We start from the raw sequence: 26,467 nt of genomic DNA, 5'->3' as shown, positions 1-26,467 counted from the left end.
GCGGGTTCGCGGGACCCTCCAGCGCGCGGGGCTGGCCAGCAGGGGCGGGGCCGAGGGCACCGGGCGCCGAGCTCCGGGAGGGGTCCCCGAGGTCGCGCCGGCCGGGAGGGGCAGCGGCGGGAGGCGGCCGACTGGGGCGCACACGTGGGGAGGGCGGAGCGGGGCGGGGGCCGGGCGAGGGGCGGTGGCAGTACCTGATGAAGGTGGTCTTGCCGGTGCTGTACTGGCCCACCAGCAGGATCATGGGCTTGTTCTCGAAGTCGGCGTCCTCCAGCGCAGGCGAGTGGAACTCGTGGAAGCGGTACGCCTCCTCCAGCGGCAGCACCTTGCGCAGGTAGAGCGAGCGCAGCCCGCCCGTCACCGTCTGCACCGCGTCCGCGCCGCCAGCGCGTTCGCGCCCGCCCGCCTGCCGCCCCATCCAGCTGAACATCCTGCCGCCAGTCCACGCTCGGCTGGGACCCTGCTCCGGGTTCGACCCTCCCCGGCTCGCACTGAGCCGCCCCGGCCGCACTGGCCGCCGCCCGAGCCCGGCCCCGCCTTGTGCTGCCACAGCCAATCTTCGGCCGCTACGTCATGCGCGCTCGCCCACTATTCAGAAGAGCTCTCTAAGGTCCTTCCTGATTGGATCTCTGCCAGCGAGGGCTGAAGGCGTCAGCCAATTGAGAGGAGGTTCTTAATGAATTATTGATGACGGAGTCATTCTAGAGGACTGGGCGGGGAGATGGTGTCTCCCCAGCCGGGTGGCACTAACCAGTCATGCTCAGGTTCCCTTCTGGTTGCTGGTGCCCCACCTCTGGCCAGGTGGCATCGGCTTCCGGGTAAATCTGAACTGCCCAAAGCAAGCCTCCGTAGGCTGCTCCATCTCCTGGAACGTTTACTCATTCAGGCCTCCGGACGTCGATACTGGGGATGAAAAGTTCAGAAAGTGGACAGGCAGGTTCTGTCTTCCCGGGGGCGGGTGGTTATGACTCCATTTTACAGGCCAAGAGACCCAAGTTCACGGGCATAATTGACACAATCTTAAGGAGGGGAAGTGGACTGGAGTCTATTTGAGTAGCTGTTTCTCCTACTTCTCCACATTGCCCTCACTAAATTCTGGATCAACTAAAAGCCTTTTCCCCTTAGTTTTCTTTATTTGTTTTTCTGTACAGCCGAAAAGTTAGTCATTACTCTCATTATTACATTATCCTCATTATTACAACTTTATTTCCACATATTGACATGTGAGTCATTGTGACCTCCTGTTTTTTTTTTTTCTTCTGAGACGGAGTCTCGCTCTGTCGCCCAGGCTGGAGTGCAGTGGCACAATCTCGGCTCACTGCAACCTCCGCTTCCCGGGTTCAAGCAATTTTCCTGTCTCAGCCTCCTGAGTAGCTGGGACTACAGGGGCTCACCACCATGCCCAGCTAATTTTTGTATTTTTAGTAGAGATGGGGTTTCACCATATTGGTAAGGCTGGTCTTGAACTCCTGACCTCAGATGATCCACCCGCCTCGGCCTCCCAAAGTGTTGGGATTATAGGCGTGAGCCACCACGCCTGGCCTGTTTCTTTTCTAGGTTAAAAGGACACTCACTTATCTAAGTTGAGATTGGGGGAAATAATCACCTTTTGTGTCCTTGATTATAGCTTAGGAATATTTCTCAGTTGTTTTAGAGCATTTCTCAAGTGTGATCCATGGGGCCACCTGCATATATGCATTTATGAGCTGGGATGCTTGTTAAAATGCAGATTCCTGGTCTTCAGTCCAGACCTACTGAGTTAAAATATTGAGGAGAGATGGAGCTCAACAGATGCCCTAGGTGACTCTGATGTGGCCTAAGTCTGGGGAAACGGTACACACTGCAGTACTTCTCCAACCCAACAGAAATGCGGATTCTGATTCAGTAGGTATAGGATGGGGCCCATGACTCTAACAGGCTCTCGGGTATTGCCAATGCTACCCATCCATGGACCATACTTGGAGTATGAGAGAACAGGACTTTGCATCAAAAGATCTGGGTTTGAATCTTGACTATGTAAATTAATGGCTGTGTGACTTTAAATGTGATGAGTTACCTCTCTGCCCTAGTTTTCCTCAAGAGCAAAACGGAAACTCCTTTGGAGTTGTGTGGGTCACATAGTTGGAGGGAATTGTATGTAACTAGGGAAGTGAAAAGAAAGCCAAGGGAAAATAAAGTTAGACATCTGCCTTGTGTCAGAATAAAACAAAGATTGAAATGTAAAAAGAAAATGAAACCACTGCACTACTAGAAGAAGGTACAAGGGATTTATACAATTTGGGGGTGGAAAAGCCTTTCTAACCAACACTAAGGACAGAAATTATGAAAGAAAAGGCTGACATATTTGACAACAAAAGTAAAAGCTTCAATGTATTTTTTTAGAATACATAAAAACAAACATATAAATACAATCTTACCATATGATGCAGAAATCAGCTCCTTAGTATTTACCCAAATGGGTTGAAAACTTACATCCACAGAAAAGCCTGCACATGGATGTTTATAGTGGCTTTATTCCTAAGTGCCAAAAATTGGAAGCAACTAACATATCCTTCAGTAAGTGAAAGGATAATCTGTGGCACATCCAGACAATGGAATATTATTCAGCACTAGAAAGAAATGAGCTATCAAGCCATAAAAAGACAAGGAGGAAACTTAAATGCCTATTACTAAGTGAAAGAAGCCAGTCCGAAAAGGCAATGTACTGTACAATTTCATCTTTATGACATTCTGGAGAAGGCAAAATTATGGAGGAAGTAAAAAGGTCAGTAGTTTCTAGGTGTTAGGGAGAAGGAAGGAATGAACAGGCAGAGAACAGGATTTTTATGGCAGTGGCTCTACTTTGTATGGTACTATAATGATGGATACATGTCATTATATATTTGTCAAAACCCACAGAATGTACAACACCAAGAGTGAATGTAAGTGATAATGACTTGTGAATTTCAGATCAGTTTTAGGTTCACAGCAAAATGGAGCATGAAGTACAGAGAGTTCCCATATACCCCCACCCTCCCCAACACACAGCCTCCCCCACTGTCAACATCTTGCACCAAATGAACATTCGTTACAATCAATAAACCTAACCTAAATATATCATTAAATTAACTCAAAATGGAACTAGATATAAAACTAATATAAATGTAAAACTAAATGTAAAACTTAAGATTATAAAACTTCCAGTAGAAAACATGAGAGAAAATTGTTGTGACCTTGGGTTAGGGAAAGATTTCTTAGGTGACACCAAAAGCACAATCCTTAAAGGAAAAAAAAAGTTAGTAAATTGGATTTCATCAAACTTGAGAACTTCTGACTTTTGAAAGCACTGTGAAGAGAATGAAAAGACAAGACAAGGCACAGAATATACTCGCAAATCACATATCTGATAAAGGACTTGTATCCAGAATATTTAAAAACTTCTTAAAACTTAATAGTAAAAACCCCAATTTTAAAAAATGGAAAAAAGATCTAACAGATATTTTACAAAAGAAGATGTATGGATTGCAAATAAGCACATGAAGAGATGTTCAACATTGTTGTTCGTTAGGAGAATGCGAATTAAAACCACAGCAAGATACTACCACATACCTATTAGAATGTCTAAAATTAGGAAAGACTGATCATGCCAATCATTGATCAGGATGTGGAGCAACTGGAACTCTTACACATTGTTGGTCAGAATGTAAAATGGTACAACCACTTTGGAAAACAGTGTGGCAGTTTCTTAAAAAGTGGAACATACACTTACCACATGACCCAGCAGGGGAGGAGCAGAGGGAAGGATTGCAAAAGGCACTAGAAAGCTTTTGGGGCTGAAGGGTTTATTCATTACCTTGACTGTGGTGATGGTTTCACCATTGTGTACATATGTAAAAACTCATCAAATGATGTACATTGGATCCTCCATATCTCTGTGTTCTGTATCCATGGATTCAACCAACCACAGATGGAAAATATTTGGGGAAAAAAATGGATGGTTGCATCTGTACTGAACACCTACAGACCTTTTTTCCTTTTCATTATTCCCTAAGCAATACAGTATAACAACTATTTTCATATCATCTACATTAATAATAAGTAACCTGGGTAGGATTTAAAGTATATGGGTTCCTGATGGATGGAGTTTTAAGTTTAAAAGAAAGTATGTGGAGGATGTGCTTAGGCTATATGCAAATACCTTTTTTTTTTTTTTTTATAATACCATTTTATATAAGGAACTTGAGCATCCATGGTTTTAGTATTCCCAGGGGTCCTGGACTCACGGATAAACGTACTTTAAATATGCAAGTTGATCATATGTTTATTACAACGTGATTAGTTGTTAAATATGGTCATACTTTTTGACTCAAGAATTTTTATCTTGAGGAAATTTATCCTGAGGGTATTTATACTGAGGAAATGATGAATGTAAATTTTTATCTAAGAGGATGTTGGTCAGCGTGGAGCTGTCTATCATCATGGAGGATTAGTTAAGCAAATTATAGGTTCCTATGTGGTTACTGAAAACTATGTCATTTGAGAAGAATATTAATGATGTGCAAAAATGCTCAGAATATATTTTTAAGTGGAAAAAGGCTAGATTACAAAAGTGAATGTACATGCAGCTGCTATGGAAAACAATATGGAGGTTCTGCAACAATTTAAAAATAGAACTACCGGCCAGGTGCAGTGGCTCATGCCTATAATCCCAGCACTTTGGAAGGCCAAGGCAGGCAGATCCCTTGAGGTAAGGAATTCAAGACCAGCCTGGCCAACATGGCAAAGCCCATCTCTACTAAAAATACAAAAATTAGCTGGGCGTGGTGGCGGACGCCTGTAATCCCAGCTACTTGGGAGTCTGAGGTAGGAGAATCACCTCAACCCGGGAGGTAGATAGAGGTTGCAGTAAGCCAAGATTGTGCTACTGCACTCCAGCCTGGGTGAGAGAGCAAGACTATCTCAAACAAAAATAAAACAAATAAAAGCTACCATATGATTTACCAATCCCCAATTTGGGTATATATCTAAAAGAATTAAAAGCAAGCTCTCAAAGAGGTATTTGTCTACCCATGTTCACAGCAGCATCATTCATAATAGCCAAGAGGTGGAAGCAAGCCAGCGTCCATTGATGGATGAATGGATTAACGAAATGTAACACACACACACACACACACACACACACACACACGCAGAGAGGAATATTATTCAGCCTTAAAATGGAAGAATATTCTGGTACATGCTACACCCTGGAACATGGATGAAGCTTGAGGACATTATGCTGAGTGAAATAAGCCAGTCACAAACAGCCAAATTCTGTATGATTCCACTCATATGAGGTTTCTAAAGTAGTCAAATTCACAGAAGCAGAAAGTAGAATGGTGGTTATCAGGGGCTGGAGGGAGGGGAATGGGGAGTTGTTCAATGGGTATAGAGTTTTAGTTTTGCAAAATGAAAAAGTTCTGGAGATCTGTTGCACAACAGTGTGAATATGCCTAACACTGCTGAACTCTACACTTCAAATTATTAAAATGGCAAATGGTGTGCGTATTTTTTACCACACTTCTTTTAAAGTGGACGTACAGGATTTTTGTGCTTTTGTTTAAAAAAGTTTAAAGTATCCAAGAAAAAGGTGGGAAGGAAAAACCCCCAAATAATAACGATGTCTGCGTTTTGGACTGGTAAATGATCTTAGTTTCCTCTTTATAAGCTGTAGCGTTTTTCAAATGTTACACAGTGATCATGTTCCTGTTATAAAAGCAGAAAAAATTATCAGGAAGAAAAAAATGTACTGTCTTTAATCTTAAAAAAAAAAAAAAAAAAAGAGAAAGTCCTAAAAGCACCTGGCCCAGAGGAGGCACTGGTCCCATCTTGCTTTGCTCCCTGCTTACCTTCATGCAGTTGCAGCTTTCTTGTTTATTATTTTTGTAAGCACATAGTAGGTGTGTATATTCATGGGGTAGCAGCAGCTTATTTTTGTGGGCACATAGTAGGTGTGTATATTTATGGGGCAGCGGCAGCTTTCTTATTTATTGTTTTTGTGGGCACATGGTAGGTGTGCCTATTCATGGAGCAGTGGCAGCTTTTTTTTCTTATTTTATTGTTTGTGTGGACACATAGTAGGTGTGCATTATTGTTTTTGTGGGCACATAGTAGGTGTGCATATTCATGGGGCAGCAGCAGCTTTCTTGCGCTTGCTCTGCCCTCAGTGAAGCCGGACAGTGGCGGATCCTCCCCGCCATAGTCATGTTGCATCTGTTTGCAAATCATGCTGCTCTTTGGTTTTCTTTCTTCAGACTAAACAGTCCCAATTGCAGTCACTCTTTCATCTGAATCCAGTTGTTTTTCAGGTCAAATCCTATCACAGGCAGTTCTACAAGGGAATGCCATTAGTTGTTCGGAAATCTATTGTATTGAACGCATGCTTGAAATTAGGAAGCTGGTAATAATGGTCAGAAGATTTGCTCTAGACCGCGTTCAGTGGTTGGCTTTAAATGGTGATCAAGTCCAGCATTTTACTCTGAAAACTGGATTGCAGAGTGGTTAAAGGCCTGGGAGGCTTGTGCTGAGACCAGAGGCTGTGCCGTGGCCTGGTGCTTTCACACGCTGATGGCCTTTCTCTGTGGCCACTCACCCAAGTCACTGCCACCACCCAGAGGAGGGGCTTATAGGACACACAGGTGGAGATGGCTAGGAGGTACTTGCAGGAAGTCTGCTAGTTGCCTATAAATTGTCCTCCTTTCGCAGCAGAACTCTGATTTTTAGGTGGGCATATTGCCACCCATGCAAAAAACAAAAACTTCCAGTCTCCCTGCAGTTAAGTGTGATGATGAGACCAAGTTCTGGTTGGTGATATGTTAGCTGCAGGATGTGTGGGACTTCCAGGAAGTCCCTTTAAGAAGGAGTTCAATCTTTTTTCTCCTTCCTTCTGGTGGCCTGGAATATGGGTGTGATAGCTGGAGCTCCAGGGCTCACCCTGGACCATGAAGCCAAGGACCACATAAGGGTGGATAAAGCAAAGAGCCAGAAGAAGCAGGGTCCCTGATGAATTGTAGATGTGCCTTGAACTGCCTTCCTGTGAATGTCTTTTACGTGAGTGTGTTTAAGCCACCATTTTTCAGCAATAAACATGCAATTCCTAACCAATAATCAATTTGTTACCAGAAATGGAGTCTGCCACAACGGAACCTAAAATGTGACATGTGCTCAGTGGACAAGGGGGAAGATCAATATTAAGGATTCAAATATCGTAGCTGGAATTTAAAATATGGCTGCACAGTTCTTGACATGCCCTCCATCCAGAGATGGGTTCATTGTTTCCTCTCCTTGAATCTGGACTGGCTTGTGACTACTTCTACCAATAGATTTCCATGGAAGTGGAGCTACGTAACTTCTGAGGCTAAGTCATAATGGGCCATGCTGCTGCCACTGTAACAGACACTATTGGAACCCTGAGTGCCATTTAAGAAGACTGACCATCCTGAGTTCATCATGCTGGGGTCACCAAGGTGCTCTGATTGACACTCCTAGCTGAGATTGCCTTTCATCTTTCTCAGACTTCCCAGCCCAGGCACCAGACACAGGAGTGAAAGAGTTGTTGGACGAGGGCCCTTCAGCCTAGGCTGTTCCCAGATCCCCAACCACTGGAGTCCTCCCCAGCAGTTCAGATCATCTGAGCTGTGGCCCCAAACATGGAGCAGTTAGGCCCTTTTCAAATTCCTGACCCACAGAATCTGTGAGCATAATAAAATAGTGGTTCATTTATGCCGTTATACGTTGAGGGCTTTTGATGCTCAGCAGTAGATAACTGAAACAGCTGGTAATTCTTACTATCTTAAGATAAAAGTTTAGTTCTTTTTCACAGAGAAGAAGTCCAGACATAGGCAGTCCAGGACGAGTTTGGTCACTTTATAGTCAGCAAGAACACAGATTCTTTTATCCTCCCTGCTGCCTGGAATGCGGACATGATGGGTGGGGCTCCAGCAGCAATATTGGACCAGATGGTAATCTTGAGGATGACAGAAGAGAGCAGAAACGACCTTTGGTCTCTGATAATAGAGAAATAACTTTCTCTCTTGTTTAAGCCACTGTAATTTTAGATCTTCAGGTTATATGGCAAAAGCATTGCTAATGGGCACAGAATTGGAATTCATGGGTTTAGAACTCAGGAGATTTGCTTGGCTAAAGCTAAAAGGTTAAGAATTTTCAAATTAGAAGTAATAGTTGAAGTCCTGGGTATAAATGAGGTTGCTTAAGGAGAGTACAGAGTGAGAAGAGGAAAGAGCTAAGGAGCCTTGAGGAATGGCAGCAGTTAAAGAGAGTCCAGAGGAGGGGCTCCCACCTTTCCAGGGGAAGACACCCAGACAGAAGGTGTTCAGTGAACATGTCCTCTTCCCCTCTGTGGCTGGGTTGGGAGCCCTTCCTATGCCTCTTCTGGACACAGCTAACATGCAGCTTTCTCTTCATATCACAAGGGCTCTGTTTTACATGAGGGCTTCCCACATGGGACCAGAAGGAACCTCCTTAAAGTTTGGGATCGATTGTTAATTCTTCTTATGGCCCCAGTGCCTACAACAGTGACTGGCATGTAATGGGCAGGCGGTAGTTATTTGCAAGCTGAACTGAATTGAACTGCTCTTGGCAAGGAAGTCCTGGGAAGGGAAGGTTTCCAGAAGGAGGGAGTGGTCTGCAGTGCAAACACTTAGAACAATCAAGTCAGATAAGGCCTGTACAAGACTGGTGGGTTTGGCTCAGTGCATCTGGCAATGAGGAGGCCATTGGTGACCTTGAGGAGAAGTGTTTTCATGGGGAGGCAGCGGGGACAGGGTAACTGGTGTGTGGGAGCGGGTGGGGTGCTGGCTGCTCTTTTGGGAAGAAAGGGTGGAGACAAGGAGGGACAGGTTTCATTTATTTTGTCAATTTCATCATCTTCATCCTAGGCAGAGAGCAGGGAACCGGGAAGGGAGCCTCCCCTGACTTCTGCAGGACACCATGTTCTTGCCCTGTCAGAGTTGATGACACTTTTGTCATTTCCGTAGCCAACTCATCATTTAACTTCTCATGTATGCATAACAATCTTTTCATGGTTTTCTCCCGAACCAAAATGTAAGTTTCTGGAAAGCAGAGACTGTTTACAGCTTGCTGTGCACAAAGTAGGTGTTTTGTTGGTGTTAATTGCCTCTGGTTCCTCTCAAGCAATGTTTCCTGAAATATACCTGAGCTTGGAACAGCATGGATCTGTACGAGCTGGTGCCCCACTAGTTGATGACATGGCTTGATGAAAACGGAGGAGCACCTCACCACAAGAAGACACCCTTGCAGTAGGAAACAAAGCTGCGTGAGAAGAGGTGGGATGGGGTGGAAACGGCCTACTCATTCCCCCAGGAGTGGAGAGGAGGAAGCCTGGAGGGATGAGGGCAGGGTTATGCATACCTTGCAGCATCAGATGGTCATGGCTTTGCAGCATGAAAGCAGATGAGTCAGCAGCATTCACCCATGTGGCCATTTTATTCCATGCACAAATAATATGATGATTTTATGAACCTCATTTCACAAACTTTTGATGAATCCAAGGCATGGCTGCCTTCGCTTTACAATAAACAAGTCCTGTCTGTTGCTTGGCTCACTCTTTGATACTTAAAGGAGAGTCTGTTGCAGTCAGAAAGAAAAGATGTCAAAGTGGAAGCAGCCAGTTGCTCTGGTGGAGAGGAGGGCTGGTGTGCCAGGTTAGCATTACCTGGGTGGGCACCAGTTTTGTAGGTCCAGAGCTCAGTTTATCAGTGGCTCAAGGGAGCACTGATTCACACGTTCCAAGCTCATGGGAGGGAGTGGCATAAATCCAGGCCTCTCAAACTTTAATATGCATAGGAATCACGGGGGGGGGGGGCGCCTGGGGGTGGGAATCTCCTGAAAATGCAGCTTCTGATTTAGTACAGCTGGGCTGAGCCCTGAGATTCCGCATTTCCAACCAGCTCCCCACTGCACTTTGAGTAGCAAGGACGTACATTGGAGGCCAATTTTTCTAAACTTTTGGTACCTGTCACCACTGGTTTCCTCACAGCCCAGACTGCTTAGGGAGCAGGGTGGCCCAGAAAGGGGACTCCGCCTTCCAGGGTTGCTGGGTTTCCTGCAGACCTCATGTCTTCCTGCCTTTCTGCTTTCACCTTCTATCAGCCCGGGCCTGTCAATGGCTCCGGTTATGCATTTCCTTGGTTATGTTCCCAGCCTGAAGGGAGACCTGCTGACTTTGGCCTTCTCTGTGTCCCAGGGTTTTCCCAGAGATTCATTAGGAAGCAGTCTTCAAGGGTGGGCTTCTTCCTCTGACGGCTAACCTAGTTCTTTTTGACTAATTCTTCCTAGTTTCAGTCTTTGTGGGTGACTCTCCAAGAGTTGGAATGCACTGGTCACGGTGTTGACAACACAGATAAAAGGAATCACATTTAGAAATAAGTAATCCCATCTGGCAGCCAGACAGATGGGCGGTAAGAGGCTGAGAGGTGCTCTTGGAGCAGGGTTGTCAGTGAGCACTGACAGCTGGAGTGGGCAGCGCTGGATGCATCACCTGCCTGGCACCCAACCTCACTTACCTGCAGCCTGCTCAACTCCATCCCAGATCCTCATTTGGTGAACCGGGGCTATAGACTTAGGCTTTGCCTGGCATTTCTTTGGAGCTGGATGCTTGGGCATGGCTGCCTGGTCATGATTACATGGATCACCAGCCCTGGAGCTCTGGGTAGCTGGAGAGAGCCACTGAAACTGGCCACCTATTTGGCTTTGTTGTGGCAGAGACTGGCTTATCTCTAGGGCTCCATCTAGATCTTCTAGCTTCATGCTTCCTATTAATACTCCGATTCATAAAAATAAAAATCATGAAATATAATTGCATATAAAAATAATGAGACTAGGGCCGGGTGCGGTGGCTCATGCCTGTAATCCCAGCACTTTGGGAGGCCGAGGTGGGTGGATCACCTGAGGTCAGGAGTTTGAGACCAGTCTGGCCAACATGGCAAAACCCCATCTCTACTAAAAATACAAAAAATTAGCTGGGCATGGCGACGGGTGCCTGTAATCCCGGCTACTTGGGAGGCTGAGGCAGGAGAATCGCTTGAACCTGGGAGGCAGAGGTTGCAGTGAGCCAAGATCACGCCACTGCACTCCAGCCTGGGCAACAGAGAGAGACTCCGTCTAAAAAAACACAAAAATCACAAGACTAGAATTGCCTTAAATTTTAAAGTGTTTTTCCAGGGAAACACCGAGTGCCTCTCAGGTCTTTCTGTGCATTACCCTAGGCCCGCCACATGAGGTGGGGGACAGAGAGAGGAGGGCTGCCAGCCCTGGGCTCTGCCTCTGAGTCAAGGTTTCTAGGGGCCCAGCCTCTTCTCCAGGCTTTCCCTCTCCACAGACGTGTGGGGGCCTGTGGCTGTGAGACCACCTTCTCTACAGGGAAGCACTCGAAGAAACTCTAGTGGGTATAAAACCCCAACAGGGCTCCTCTCTCTCTCTCTCTCTCTGACTTTCTCAACTTTTTAAAATTTTTTATTTTTCATTAGAAAGCCCAGGCCAGCCTGCTCACACCCATTGCCAGAGAGCAGAGCTGGCTGTGTAGTAACCTGGTCAGCCCTGATGTGTCCTGCGCCTCTGACGGTAGAAGCTGACCCAGAACAGGGGAGGCTCCCTGGGGCCTAGGAGGGACACTGGCCCTTCAGGCGCTTCTTCTCCACCGCGAGCCGCAGAGCCTGGAGGAGAGTGTCCTTATTATTCAGGATGTTGTACTCTGAGAGTTTCACCAGCTTGTCGAAGGTGGCCTCTGTGTACGTCAGCTCCTTGGTAGCATAGGGAGTTTTGGGACCATAAATGTCCACCTGGCCCTGCTCTAGCTCCTCAGGGCTTCGCTCTACACCTGCGGGCAGCAGGAGAACTTGTTATAGACCCTGTCATGTTAGGTTAGAATGACTTGTTTCCACATCTCTCCCCAAGGCCCACCAACCTGCACTCACAGACACACACACCTGCATGAAAACGTGTATACACGCACACCCTCACACACACCCCTGCACACCTGCAAGCTCCTCAGGGCGGAGTGCGGGCTTGCCCATTGGAGGATTGTCCTAGCACCAAGCACAGTACTGGGCACATGGCTGAATGTCAGAAAATGTAGAATGACTGAAAGAATGGGGGATGACATTCCCAGCCCATGGGGGTGAGGGAATGGGAGGTGCCCTTTTCTTCTTTGTGAAAGCCAAGGTTGGCTCAGGCTGGAGCTGAGCCAGGCTTCCCCGATAGTGCCCTTAGCAGACTCTACAGATCTAAAGGCATTCCCGGGCCAAGGGCAGCGGGTGCTGGGAACTGAGCGCAGAGGCAGCTCACCTGGTGCCTTGTATTTTCGGAAAGTGTCATTGATGAGTGGGAAGAAAGTCACGATGGGGGCATCAGGTTCCTGGGGGTTCTCCATCAGGTAGCATTCCTTGAGATTTTCGTTCTCATCTGGCAGTTCATATTTGGGGAAGGGGATGTTCTGCACAGTGCAGTACTCACAAGTTTGTTTCAGGGGCTGGAATAGCACAGAGGGTGTGTTTGAACATTAGGAGGAGTGGGAGTGGAGAAGAAGCACAGAGTTCTTAGCCCCAGCTTCCTGATTTCTCCAGCTAACAACTCAGCTCCCCAACTGCTTTGCCAGTGTGTGGTATTTTGAGACTAACGCCAGGTCAGGACAAAAGGCCCGAGGCAGTAGGTGGACGCGCCTCCAGCTGCAAGCTGCTTCCCCAAGTAAAATGGACAGAAGCCCTTTCGATGGTGTTTGCATCCAAACACAGACTTGGGTGGATGTGATGGGTAGCCTGGAAGGGTGACTGGAAACAGGCCATACACAGCCAGAGCTGCCCAGGCCCCTGTGGGATGTGCATGGGCTTTGGAGCTGACAGTAGTACAGGGCTAGAAAAGACTCTGCAAGGGCGTCTCTAAAAGCATGATGTCCCAGGAAGAGCACTGCCTTAGAGTGTCAGAACCCCCTCAGTTCTGCCCCTCGTTCCTCTGCTCACTAGCTGTGTGATCTTAAGCAAGTCTCTCTGTGCCTTGGTTTCCTCATCCATAACACGAGAAATGATAGCAGTTGTGCTGTCTCCCTCCAAGAGCTGGTGTAAGGGCCAAACGAGATCACACGTAGGAAAGTACATTGTTACCCATTTACAAACTTAGATTGTTTTCATTGTTGCCCTGTTGGTCTGTGTACACTTCGCTTCCCCTGGCTTCAGGGTAGGACCGTGCACACATAGAACTTTCCGAAGTAAATAAAAATAAATAAAAACCTCTGGTTCTGACAAGTGCCCTCCTCTCCCCTCCACTCTTCCGTCCCACCTGAGAGCACTTGAGTGTAATTCATGGAGGGCCATATACCCTGGAGGAAGGGAGAGTGTGATCATTTTGAAAATAGGATATTACACGCTCTTGAATGGAATGGGCTCTACTAAGGTTATTTTTAAAAACTCATTTTTTGTAGCTGAAGAATTGCCAAATATGGCAAATGCTCCAAGGCAAGAGTAAAATTCGAATTTGCTAAGTCAACGTGGGCCCCATGGCGTGTGAGAGCCAGCTGGCTGCCCGTGAGGTCTGGGCATCTGACTTCCCATCATGACTGCTGCTTGGCTTCCTCTGATGCTGTCTAGCGGCTGTCGAGAGCGTGTCTCTTCCCAGTTCACAGCGAGTGAGGCCGCTGACTGCGGGGCCCATCTCAGGAGAGGCTGCAGCCCGTGCTCAGGAGGGAGGCTGCGCACTTGCCTTTGTCTGGGACCCAGCACAGTAGTTGAGGTGGATGATGAGGTCGGCTTTTCGCTCTGGCCTGAGGAGGGGCGGGTAGCTGGAGTTGACAAAGAACGCGGTGTCCAGCAGGCACAGGTGGTTCGCGGACTCGGTCAGCTGGTTTGGGAAACCATCCAGCACTGTGTCTGAAAGCCAAGCCTTCCCGTTACCGACACACCTGGTGCCCTGACCTCAGCCAATGGACAGAGGCACCTGGGGGGATGGAGCGCCCTGTCTGGAGAGTCCTTCGCCTCAGCCTGACCAGGACGCCCACTGAGTTCCAGTGCCCTCTGGGTGGGCTGAGGAAGAATAGCGTTATCTTGGGCTTTTAGCTGGTCTTTTATGGGATGTTGATACTTGTGGGGTATGAGGGGCTTAAGACCACCCATAAATGGTGTAAACCCTGGGCCCTGGCCAGCTGTCCCATTGGCCCCAGATGGTGAGGATGAGGCTTAACAGGCCAGGCTCAAGCAGCCATTTGCAGGCCATGGCCAATTAAAATATTAAGAGGGTGAAATTCAATGCCTTAGAGCCTCAGCAGCAGAGGAGGCGGCACTGAGCTGACGCTGCAGGACCACAGTTTAAGGCCTGGCTGTGCTGCTTACCACTTGGGGGTTCCTGAGCTGGGCCATCCCTGTCAGTTCCAAGTGGGCACCACTCACATTATCTTCTTCTTCTTCTTCTTCTTTTTTTTTTTTTTTTTGAGACAGGGTGTTGCTCTATTGCCCAGGCTGGAGTGCAGTGGCATGATCATGGCTCATTGCAGCCTTGACCTCCTGGGCTCAAATGATCCTTCCATCTCAGCCCCCAAGTAGCTGGGACTACAGGTGCTCATCATCATGCCCAGCTAATTAAAAACAATTTTTTTTAAGAGATGGGGTCTCACCATATTGCCCAGGCTGGTCTCAAACTCCTGGACTCAAGAGATTCTCCAGCCTTGGCCTCCCAAAGTGCTGGGGTTACAGGTATGAGCCACTGTGCCTGGCACCACTCACATTAAAGGGCATCCCCAGAACACAACTGCAGAAAGTAAGACCCCCTGTTTCCCCATCTGTAACACGGGGCCAACTTCTACCTGCTAGGACTGTTGTACAGATTCTGTATAGAATTGCTGTATAGATGCAGTGAGTTAAGTACCCACACCACTCCCTGCTGCCAGACCCATACAGTGTTCAAAACGACACCACCAAATGTGGAAAACACCATGAGGAGAGAGCTGCCTGGCCCAGGGAACACAGCCAGAGAAGTTTTCTTATTCTTTCTGCATGGCAGCCTTGACATCCACATCTTCCTCCTCCATATGGAGGCAGGCCTCAAGGAGTAGTCAGGTAGGGTTACCTTTCCACCTAGAGAACTGGCCATTCTGGAGGTAGTTGGTGTGCAGCTGCAGCCCAGACAGGAAGTTGTGAAACTCAGACACGAAGGACCGATGGGTAAGGATTTCTCGGAAAGAACTGGACAGCCATGACCCTGGGATCACTACCGTGGTCTCCAGGATGTTAGCATCACATTTGGGGATTTCAGGCAGGATCGGCTCGTCTTCTGCAGGGGAGGGAGGGATGAAGGACAGGTCATGAGAGGTGGGGTCCCCAGATTGCCCATGTGAAGCCCCACATGGTTGCCTGGCACCCAGGGGTGAGCACTGTAAAAGCAGCTCATACCTTCCTTGCTGGGCTCTCAAGGCCCTGGCACTGGGGTTAGGAGGACCCAGGTGAGAGACATGGAGGAAGCAGAGAGGTAGTAGAGAGGGAGGGGGAGCGAGACAGCTAAGAAGGGTCCTGGAGAGGACAGGCAGTTTCAAAGAGTGACCTGTGACTGCTACAGACCCTACCCTCCTCACTTCTCCTGGGTGCTGGGAGCCTTGGCACCAGTGTCACTCACCTACAGTCACCCTCCCCTCCAGGCAGGGAAGACACTGTAGCCCCAGCTGCCCTCCCGTGTCTTAGGCCATAAGTGAAACATGTGGCAGGAGGCCTCATCTTCGGTTCGTGATCCACACCCTGCCCCCCATCACCCAACTATGAAGGAAAGCCGGGGGTCACCCATCACCCAGCCATGAAGGAAAGCCAGGGGTCACCCATCACCCAGCCATGAGGGAAAGCCGGGGAGGGGTCACCCATCACCCAGCCATGAGGGAAAGCCGGGGGTCACCCACCGATGTCTTGCACTTTCTCCCTTGTCCACCTGTGGAAAAACTCCTCTGAGGTGTGTGACAGGTTCCAGGCATCCAGCAGGTTGAGAGAGAAGATGCTGCTCCACAGGCCTGGGAGCCAGGGCCAGCGTGAGCAGCTCCACCCAGCAGCCCCAGGCCCCACACTGACACTTGATTCCCCACCCCCCACCCCATGCAAGCCAGGCTGCTCCGCAGGAGGGACCGACTTCAGACTTCCACGTCCTTCTCCCCTCCGCCGTGCAGCTCAACACAGTGACTGAGGGGCTCAGCTCTCAGCCCTTCTCTTCCTTCCCCTCAATGCTGGGAGATGTAAAGGTGTATAAGGCACAGCCCCGGCAAGGATTTAATGCTGGCAAGTGCAGGCTTTGAGTTTAAGTCCAGCTGCCGTCAGTGAATACATCTAAAGCATTTAGGGCAGCACCTGGCACATGGTGAGCACTCAATAAATGCAAATACTATTTGTTATTATGATTTTTAAATGTAGGGCATTAGATATTGACCCATTTGGAATCTCTATAAGGTAGGTTTTACTCTTAAGCCTAATTAACTAATGAGAAGATGGAGGCTTCGAGAGGTGAGGCAATTTGGCCAACTTTACACAGCTAGTGAGTGAGAAGCCAGAGTTCAGAGTTCTGTTCACGTGTTTTGACTACAGTTTTCTAAACCACATGCTCAACAGCATAGGTGTTCAGGGGAAGGAGAGGCCACTGTGGGCTGGGGGCTTCTGGGGGAAGAAGTGACGGGACTGAGTTGGATCTTGCAGGATGGGTTGGTTTGGGATAGACAGAAGGGGAGGGCACAGACAACTAATTTAAATAAGGGCGTGTTGGGGCTGTGAATGTGGGTCTGTTTCTGAAGAAGCCCTTTGACGGGCGCAGCTAAGACTCTGAAGGGAAGAACTCGAGTGGGTCCTGCAATCGGTGGGCCCAGCTCCTGAAGGACCGAGGTGCTTAGGGTGGGAGGCTGGGCCAGGCTTCCCTGGTGACCCTGCCCCTTACACTGTGGTCTCCCTGGACCCTTGGGTCCTAGGTCTGGGTTGGCCCCTGGAAGCAGGCACACTGCTAGCTGAAGCCAGATGGGAGTGGGTGGGAGTTACAGAAGCTTCCGTCTGAGTCTGCTGTTCCCAGTGTGGTGCTGAGCAGGCCACAGGGAGACTGCTGGCGACCAGGAAATTGGGAGAGTCCCCCGAACAACTCTGGTCCTCAGTGACTTGGGACCTCTCCTAGGATGAGGCAATGCTGGCAAGTGCCTCGAGTGTCACATAATCAGGGGCCAACCCAAGGTGGCCCAGCACTGGGGCAGCAGCCCCCTGTCATTCCGCCAGTTCCAAGGCAGTCACCTAGCATGTAGCAGATTCGAGACTCCGGGATCCTCTTCACCAGCCGCCCCATGAAGAACTCGGAGCCGAAGAGCTCGGAGGGGATGAAGGCTCCATACTTCTGAAGGCCCACCTCGTAGGGGGAGAACTCGAACCACTCTGCACATGAAGCAGCAGGACGGGGGTCAGTCTCAGGCCAGGGAGCCGTCCACACAGCCGGGCCCCCCTCCTGCCTGCAGGCACTGGCTCCGGCCTTGGAAAGCCTGGGACAGGGAGGCCGCAGTTCCCCCAAAGGACACATGGGGGCACCCTTGGCCAGCTTCTGCTGGCATGGCAAGGCTCAGCTTTGCCATGCTTTGCCATGCTTTGCAAGGAGGATGGCTCATTTGCACCTCAGAGCCTGTTGAATGGGACAAAAACTGACCCTGAAGCAGGGCAGGTCTTTGGAGTCTCTCTCTCTGGGCAGCTTAGAAATATCTTCCTTTCACAACCTTTGTCTTCCCCAGTGCCATCAAAGACATGCCCAGGGAAGCTGCAGACAGTGCCTGCAGGCCTCGCTCATGCAGCAGGGCAGATTGGGATAGCAAAGGTGATTTCTCCAGCTGTGCGCACAGTCTGGATGTAGAGGTTGACAAAGATGGATGGGATAGGGGGACCTGGAGGTGCTGGGTGCTTTTGCCCACCAAGAAGGGCCCACCCCCCTTATAAATCACCAGCCACTGGTGTTACCTCTGAAGTCCTGGTTGCTTACATCATCCTTGACATTGATGGTCAGGTAGATGGGCAGGGGGTTCTGGCCGCAGCTCAAAGCAGCACGCTGATCTGACAGTTTGCATTCATTTCTCTGTGGGGAAACAAAATGTTCAAAGAGAAGCAGCAGCCCAGGGGGTGGGGGAGGCCGTGCAGAATGAGAGGACAATCTGGACCCCCGCAGCCACTTCCTGGCTCCTGAGCTCACCGGGCTGCTGTATCAGCCCCAGCTGACACCAGCCAAATCACTCTGAAAGGGCACCAATGGCATAGGCACCACCCCCTCAGGCTGCCCACCACCAGACAGGGGCCGGGACTGGATCCGCAGTTTAGGACAGTCCCTCAGAGTCCCAGGGTCTTGGTCTTAGGGGTCAGCAGATACAGAGGAAGGGGTGGGAGAGGCTAGCACTGCCCCTCTTCTGCCCCATCGTCTTCCCTCTGCTAGAACTGGAGCAGCTCCATTTTTTTAAAAATCAGCTTGGCATGTTGAGCTCCCTCAACTGAGGGGTAAAAAGTTGGAGGAAAAAGAAGTTTCCCTTCCTTTGCTCCCCTCCCCTCCCCTCCCTTTCCCTTTTTTTTTTTTTTAACAAAAGACTTAGGACTTGAGCACTAGATGGTGGCTGAGGTCCCTCTAATCCCCAGAGTGGGGAGACTTGCAGATCAGCCCAGGCCACAGTCCACCTCCCAAAGTGAATCGGCCACTGCAGACGAGGCAGAATCAAGGTCTTAGAGGCCCAGGCTCTGACCCTAGGCCAAGCAGCTGACTTCTGGGTGACCAACCCTGGTCACCCAAGTGTGCAAAGGCTACAGAACCCGTGTGGAATGGCAAACACATGTATATGCCCAGTGACATGTAGGTCTCCTTTGAAAGCAAACAGGGTCATAACTGGGCCCAGAGATCTGGGCATCAGAGAGCCGACTGTCCTGGAAGTAAAGCTGCAGGCTCAGGGAGGAGCTGGTCCACATTCATTGTCAAGGGGACCCAAGGGAAAGGGGCTCCTGTCCTGGCCACAGTGCAAGAGCAGAGGCCTCTCAACATCAGCCCTGCCCTTGCCTTCCTGGGAACCCAGCTCCTTCCCACCAAACCCCCAGAATGCTGAGACCCCTGATGTCGGAAGACTCGGTGCTTCCTCATCATATGTGGCACTCACGATTGTTACAATATTGTTGAAAATGTTAACTAGCACTTATTGATGTAATTCCCACTTAAGGGATAGTAAAGAGCAGGGCCTGAATTTCAACCCCATCCTTCCTGAATCCCAAAGCTGACGCCTTTGGCCTCTGCCTGCTCTGCTTCATTGGGAGGACAGGTTAGGTGGTGGGTTGTCACAGGGGCAGGGTGGGTGGGATCCCTCAGAAGTGGTGAAGGCCTCGGGTTGGAAGCCATGTCCGATTCCTTTCTGAACCCCCATTGCCAGCACAGTGCCTGGCATGCAGGAGGCACTCAAGCAATTTAACTGAAGAAATGAGGGAAGATTGAAGATGAGGGTCTGGTCATTCTAAGGTGCTCAAACTGTCTGGCTTTCTGGAAGATGGAACACACTATTATAAAAAATAATTGCTGCAATGATTTTCTGGCAAGTTCTGATTTGAATTCAGAACTCCCCAGACACCTCTAGAGTGGAGCAGGGAACCGTGGGCCTGGACAGACACCTCTGGAGTGGAGCAGGGAAGCGTGGGCCTGGACAGACACCTCTGGAGTGGAGCAGGGAACCGTGGGCCTGGACAGAGGTTAGGTGGGAAGCTCTGCTTTGGGGGTCAAGCAACAGCAAAAGTTGTTCAGCTCGGCTTGTGCAACCTAAAGGGCACAGATGTCAGCTGAGCCCACCCTGATGTCCAGGATCGAAACACCCCTTGGAGATCCCTGTGCTCTGCCATGTGTCCAGGAAAAGGACCAGCCTGTGTTGGGTCGCAGCTTTCACAGCAGCAGCCACCCAACACAGGCTGGTCCTCTTCTTGGGCATGTATTAGTCAGATCACTGGATCTCAGAATAGGAAGGAACCTCATTGGGCCCATTGGTGGCCATGAGAACGAGCCCTGCAGACCTCCAACTGTAGAGAGTGTTATTGACTAAGGACCCCGGCTGCTGTGCTCTGAAATCCACAGCTGATCTGTGCTGAGGCTGCACTTCCTGTGACTGAGTGGGGCAGGGATACCGAGGCTGGCCCGTTCTGGGAGATGCGGGACACCTGTGACAGCCAGCTTTGGCTGGAGGACCCTCCAAGGGCCTTGCAGACCACATCGTGGTCTGGGATGCTGCCGCCTGACCTTTCTTCCTCTCGCCATCCCTAGGGTCAGACTCGCTTCACAGCGTCACTGCTCTCCAGTCTTCCCCGGCTTCCTCCCCGTTTTTCCCTCACAGGTGTCTTGGCGTGGCTCTCAGAGGACATGCTGCCCTAGGCAGGTTTGCCTCCAACCCGAGGGTCTCAGCCATCCTCTAAAGGGTGCACGGGAGACAATCCCACCACCTTCCTCCGTCATAGATTCCGACACCTCATGGGTCTTCCAGCCCAAGGATACTCCCGCAGGTCTAACCTAACTCCCTGTGCACAATGGAAGTCCTGACTCCCCTGAGGAAGAAAGAGAGCCAGGCATCAGTCAGGGCAGGGTGCGGACCGGGAGAAGCCGAGCACCTACCTCGTCCCCCAGGCAGGTCTCTATCAGCAGGCCCCAGAAGTCTGTAAAGGTGACCCTGTAGCCTTCCTGGCTGCGCTGCCGGAGCTCCTCCTGGAATTTGCGGAGCTGGTCTGGGAACAGGGAGGGTAGCTTGTCTTTTACCACATGTCTCCGGGCCTCAAAGATAGCAGGCTCCAGGTTTTTGGAGGACCAGTCAGGGTCACGGTACAAGGTAGCCATGGTCCTGGAGAGAGACAGGCACAGCTGATAGGGTTGCACCGGCTCCTGTCTGATCAGTCCTGGACCTGGGCAGGAGGGAAGGTAGGCAGGCCATTGGGAACCCTAACCTGTAAGGAGGGGAACCTGGAGAGTAGGGGTGAGGCAGAGGCCTGGCAGGCAGCGAGGAGCAGGGGAGGTGAACAGTATTACTCATAATCACAAGTGCTACCAGTTCTTGAATGCCCGCTCTGTGCCAGGCATAACAGTGGTTAAGATGAAGATTCTGGATCCAGATCTTTCTGGATCAAGCCAGGCTCTGTCGCTCACTAGCTGTGTGATCTTGGGCAAGCTACTTAATCACCGTTCCCTTCAGTTTTCCTGTCTGTGGAATGGGGAGAATTACAATAACTGTACCTGCTTCATAGAGTTCTGGTGAAGATTACACGAGTTAAGGTGATGTGGGGTAGCTAGAACAGTGCGTGGCACAGAACAAATGCTGGAGCCCACATTTAAACCCGGGCTCGACTGATTTCAGGTCCTGGCTCTTCCTACTCTGCCATGTTAATTCCTATAATTCTGCTGTTGACTGAGGATTTATTTCCCTTTCTCTTCTTAACTTACGTGTTGGTTGTCGGGGGAGCAAAACAAAGAGGTGATCCCGCTAGCCCTGGGTCTGGCCTCGGTCTGCCTCTCATTGGCCTGGATCCAGCTTTTCTATGTCAGGACAGGAAAGGGCCCTTTTCATTCTGCGCCTGAGAACGACCTCCCTGGCAGTGGAGCTAGTCTTCAGCTGCACATTTAAGGAAACAGGGGCCTCTTCCCTCACAGGACTTGTTTTTGGGAAGGTGGGAGGTGGTCAGGAGGCTTTTCGACAAAAAGCACCCTGCTCTCCATAAGCTTCACCCATTCATTTTATCCTTTAAAACAGCTTCCAGAAGCCATTGCAAATGAGTTTTTAAGATAATACAACTTGTGCTTTCCCCAGGCTGGGGGACCCCACCCATCCCACACCGGCTGGGCCTGAGTTCCTTCCGCTTTCTGTCTATCGCATGGTAGTCCAGGAGGACACAGGTGCCCCTCAACCTGCTGGAAGCAAGTTACCTTCTTAACCTACTACCCGGGGCAGCCATTTAGTGTGGAGGTTAAGGATGTGGGCCTGGGACTAGGTTCAAATTCCACTCCACTGCTCATTAACTGAGTGTCCCTGGCAAATTACTTTGTTTCTCCAGCTGAAAAATAATGACAGTGCCTCCCTCATAGTTTTTGTGAGGAAGAAACAAGATGAGCCATAGGAAGCAGGGACTCCAGTGCTTAGCAAGAGGTAAACGGCTCCTTCTGTCTCACCTGGGCTGGCGCCTCTGCCCCCTGGGGAAGTGTGTGGCACAGGAGCCCTTGGCTTTCCAAGGCCCATTCACATCTACTTGCTCACATGGGGGGCTACCCAGAGCTCCTCCAGTATACAAGGCACAGCAAGGGACCTCAGGGCTCACAGGCCCACCAGTCACAGACAGGACATGGCCCCGCTTGATAGGCCACCCCTGAACCAGGGCCACAGGAGGATTTTGATGGGCCCCACAAAAAACGTTTATATGTTTTTTATTTTTATTTTTTAATTTTAATTTTTTTTTTAAAGACAAGACCTCCCTATGTGGCCCAGCCTGGTCTTGAACTCCTGGCCTCAAGCAATCCTTCTGCCTCTGCCTCCCAAAGTGCTGGGATTACAGATGCGAGCCACCATACCTGGCCACATAAAAAATATTAAAATTTATATTTCATGCTGGCCACATAAAAATATTAAAATTTATATTTCATGACTGTGTTGTATAAAGACAAATGTATTCCTATTATTTATTAAAACATTTTCTTCAACCGATAAGTTTGTTAATGAAAGGATCCTGATTTTAAAAGAAATTAACCTATTTTTGTGGGCCCCTAAAAGTACAGTGGGCCGCAGGCACTGTGCCTTCTGTGGGTAAGCTGACCTCACCCTGGCCTCCCTGTGGGGGAACCCAGTGCTCAGCCCCCGGCCCTGCTCACCAGCAGAGGGTGAGCAGGAGGGAGCTCAGCCACAGGGCCCTGCCCATTGCATGTCCCCAGCTGTGTGGGGTCATGTTCCTGGGTCCATACCACAGCCCCAGGGAAACAGTAACACCAAGAAAGGCCAGCGCATACAGTGTCTCTGGCATGCTTAGTAGCGGGAGAGCCTCTTACACCCGCTGCATGAGGTCAGAGCTATTGTTATCTGCACTGTGCAGGTACAGAAGCCAAGCCTCCAAGGAGCCAAGCTGCGTGCCCAAGGCCACACCACTGCATGTGGGGCACTTCCCAGGCTTCAGGAGTCACTTTGGGTGGTGGGGAGGAGCTTCACCTGAGACCCCAGGCCAGCCTGTTTGTGGCTTGCCCTGGGATCCACAGACAGTGGCTCACATCTCCTTACCAGGTGGCCCCTGACAGGCCAGTGATGTAGCTGGCACAGTCCAGGAGGTTCAGCTTCTGCAGCCCCAGCAGGTGGCCGTACATGGAGGTCATGGATCTTGTTCCACCCCCAGTGGCCATGATGGCTATCAGCGGCACCTGGGGTTACACAGAGGCAGGCGGTTGGGGAAGGCTCCAGAGGCAAAGCTTGGGAGAAGATTTAGAATGACGGCAACTTCGAAAGAACAATGGAGGAGGCAGAGCTGGCTACAGAGGGCAGGGAGTGTGGCGTTGAGCCACCCGACACCTGCCTTTCCACAGAGCAGTGGGTCTAGAAATAGACCTCAGCTCCACACCCGGTGGCTGGTGTCAGTGAAGGACTCTGAAGCCTAACACAGGCTTGGTAAATCACAGAAGGCTGTGGCTAGCAGAGTTCTTAGTACTGTTAGTCCAGCCCACAGTTAATAGGTGATAAAACTGGGGTCCGAGAGGGGTGGGCAGCTTGTTCAAGAACCCTACTAATGTGCGATCCCTCAATGGGATAAACCAACATCTCCTGTAGCTGGATCTGATGTAAGGCACCAGGCCTGGCACATGGTACCTGCTCAGCAGGTACTGTACTGGCAAGGCCAAGAGTCAATGGACTGGTGATGTGGGAAGGAGCAGGGTTGCCAGCTCTGGGTGGATAGAGGTTTAAGAGGCCCCTGGAATGTTTCCCTAAAGACAGGGCCAGGCACAGCGGCTCACACTTGTAATCCCAGCACTTTGGGGGGCCGAGGTGGGCAGATTGCTTAAGCCTAGGAGTTCAAGACCAGCCTGGGCAACATGGGGAAACCCACCTCTACAAAAAAATACAAAAATTAGCCAGGCATTGTGGCTCGTTCCTGGAGTCCCAGCTACTTGGGAGGCTGAGGTAGGAGGATTGCTTGAGCTTGGGAGGTGGAGGCTGCAGTGAGCTGTGATGGTGCCACTGCACTCCAGCCTGGGCGACAGAGCAAGACCCTGTCTCAAGTAAAAAAAAAAAAGGAGGGAGGAAGGGGGTCTTTGTCAAGACTCACTCTGTCTGTTTTCCTTTGAGTGGGGGCTGTAAGAACCTTCCATTGGCTAAAGCGCTATCACAAGTCCTCGTTGGGCACCCGCCAGGTCTCTGTCCTCACCTAGGTCAGCCTCAGAAAGCAGGCACTTGGAGGGCTTGCCTGCTGCCCAGGGGAGTGTGGGCCTTGGTCCACACAAGGGAGGCAACAGAGGGCTGTGACAGAGGCCCACCGTCTGCTCCCATGGGAAGAAGGGGCAGCCTGGCCCTAGGAGTGCAAGTTGCTTCTCTCCTGCTTCCTAGCGCTGTTATTTCTGGGAGTGTGTCTACCTGTGCGGATTTGAGAGGAGAGACAATTGAGGAAAGAAGGACCTAAGGCCTTTTGGGTGGAGGTGTGGGGTGCAGGAGGTGGTACAGCTTAAAATGTTTTCCTGGCTGGGGTGAGGAGGGCATTTTGTCCCTGAGTAAGGCCCCTTTAGCCACTGCAGGAGCTCTTAGTGCTTGGGAGGAGCCGCTGGGGCTCTGTCCTTTCTCTCTCCATTTTGCTCTCCCCTTCCCTTGTGAATATAAAACAGAATCACTTCCAGCACAGCCCTCACCAGGGCGCCTGCCTGTACCTCAGCAGTAAAAGCATCCATGGAGGTGGCGCCTGGGGCAGGGCAGGGCCTGGGTTGGCTGGGAGGGCGTGGTGCTGGAAGGACCAGCTGGGCCCAGGCTGGCCACACCCCTGATTACCCACCTCGTCCTCCTGCAGGTCTTCCTCCAGCTGCAGCACCTGCTTCAGGGCCTTGGCCACCACCACCTTCCGCTTCTGCAGAAACTCCAGCTCTGCTGGGCACAGGCTGAAGCCCAGCCGCACGTCCGGTGTCTCAGGGCTGGAGGGAGAGAGGACCCTGTAGTGGGCCTGCAGCCTCTACCTCCCTGGAGTAGACACAGCTTTAGGGTCCACTGGACCTAGGCTCAAAGCCTGCTTCTGCCAGGGACCACTTCTGTGACCTTGGGTCTCCACTTTCTCATCTGTAAAGTGGGGCGAATCGTGCTGAACTCTCAGCACTGTCTTCAGCACTTAAAGAGATAACAAATGCAAAGCCCCCAAAGCCTTAGCTGGCACAATGCGAGCTGGTACTCAACAAAAGATAACTGTTGGCACTGCGTTAGGGACGCTTTGAGTCCTCTGTCTCCTCGGCCAGATCTGGAAAGTCCAGTAAGTCTTCCCCCAGGTGCCTTCTCTAGCCCAGGGCCAGGCATAGGTGACAAGAGGCACTGAGATCATTTTGCCAAATCCCTCTAAACAAGGCCCCACGGTATGGACTCTTCTGTGCTAGGTAAACAAACTCCCTGTTCCTATGGAGCTCACATTCTTCAATGAGCTCTTCCTGCTCCTAGAATAACAATTATCCTGTGTGTGTGTGCAATTGACAAAAACCGTCACATCCCTGATCTCATTGTGTCACCTCACAGTCTGCAGGCAGGTGGGGCAGGCACCTCTGTGACATGCCCAATGCTTGTCCTCTTTTTTTTTTTTTAATTACATCCCTGCCCCAAACAAGTCCAGGCTCCTGGCCTGGCATCCAAGATCTTGCCTGACCTTTCCAAGCTCACCTCAAACTACCCTCGAAGCTTCTGGGTCAGGTCCCACAGCCCGCAGAAGCAGTCCTGTTTCCGGGTCTTGGCACAGGCCCCTGCCTTCGCCAGAGGTGTCTTCCCTTTGCCCACCTCCAGCCTGTGCATCCTCCAAGGCCCAGCTCCCCAGTGACTCCAGATGAATGTACCTTGACCATTTCCAACTGAGCCTTGGCTCACTAACAAAGCCACATCTCCTTGGAGGCAGGGCCTAGGAGGTTTCCATCATGTCTCCTCTCTGTCTAGCACAGGGCTGCAGACACAGCTGTTAGAAAATAATTCTTTCTTTGGCCTCAACAGGGAATGAATAATAATACAACAACAATAATAACAAGAACATTAGTTGACGTTTGCTGAGCATCCCCCTTGCCAGATGGATTACTGAGTACTTCGCACGTGCTGTCTAGCTGGATCCTCAGAGCAACCCAGTGATGCACGGGATCCTTATTATTCTCCCAATGTACAGATGAGGAAAACAGAGACTCAGGAAGGGCAAAGAGCTTTTCCAAGGGCAAATAGCTAATCAAACTGTAAATAGAAATCACGGCC

At 50.3% G+C, this 26,467-nt stretch overlaps 2 protein-coding genes across 2 annotated transcripts in view; both read right to left on the bottom strand.

The window, feature by feature from the left end:
• The window catches only part of EHD4 (EH domain containing 4), a 77,055-nt gene extending 76,575 nt beyond the window's left edge, over positions 1–480 (bottom strand). Inside the window, exon 1 of the mRNA XM_032175003.2 lies at positions 195–480. Within this exon, the coding sequence (XP_032030894.1) occupies positions 195–430 (236 nt within the window). The 5' untranslated portion in view covers positions 431–480. The remainder of the gene's footprint in view (positions 1–194) is intronic.
• Positions 481–11,601: 11,121 nt separating this feature from the next.
• Positions 11,602–26,467, bottom strand: part of PLA2G4E (phospholipase A2 group IVE) — a 38,355-nt gene continuing 23,489 nt past the window's right edge. Inside the window, exons 11-20 of the mRNA XM_058427829.1 lie at positions 25,035–25,170; positions 23,285–23,421; positions 20,650–20,872; positions 17,991–18,105; positions 17,283–17,420; positions 15,926–16,033; positions 15,109–15,312; positions 13,750–13,916; positions 12,343–12,526; positions 11,602–11,875 (exon numbers count right to left, since the gene is read on the bottom strand). Of these exons, the coding sequence (XP_058283812.1) occupies positions 11,658–11,875; positions 12,343–12,526; positions 13,750–13,916; positions 15,109–15,312; positions 15,926–16,033; positions 17,283–17,420; positions 17,991–18,105; positions 20,650–20,872; positions 23,285–23,421; positions 25,035–25,170 (1,630 nt within the window). The 3' untranslated portion in view covers positions 11,602–11,657. The remainder of the gene's footprint in view (positions 11,876–12,342; positions 12,527–13,749; positions 13,917–15,108; positions 15,313–15,925; positions 16,034–17,282; positions 17,421–17,990; positions 18,106–20,649; positions 20,873–23,284; positions 23,422–25,034; positions 25,171–26,467) is intronic.

The sequence above is a fragment of the Hylobates moloch genome, unplaced genomic scaffold (assembly GCF_009828535.3).
Source record: "Hylobates moloch isolate HMO894 unplaced genomic scaffold, HMol_V3 SCAFFOLD_14, whole genome shotgun sequence".
In the NCBI taxonomy this organism is placed as follows: Eukaryota; Metazoa; Chordata; class Mammalia; order Primates; family Hylobatidae; genus Hylobates; species Hylobates moloch.
The sequence above is the reverse complement of the archived record's forward strand: the minus strand, read 5'-3'. Positions and strand labels throughout refer to the sequence as shown.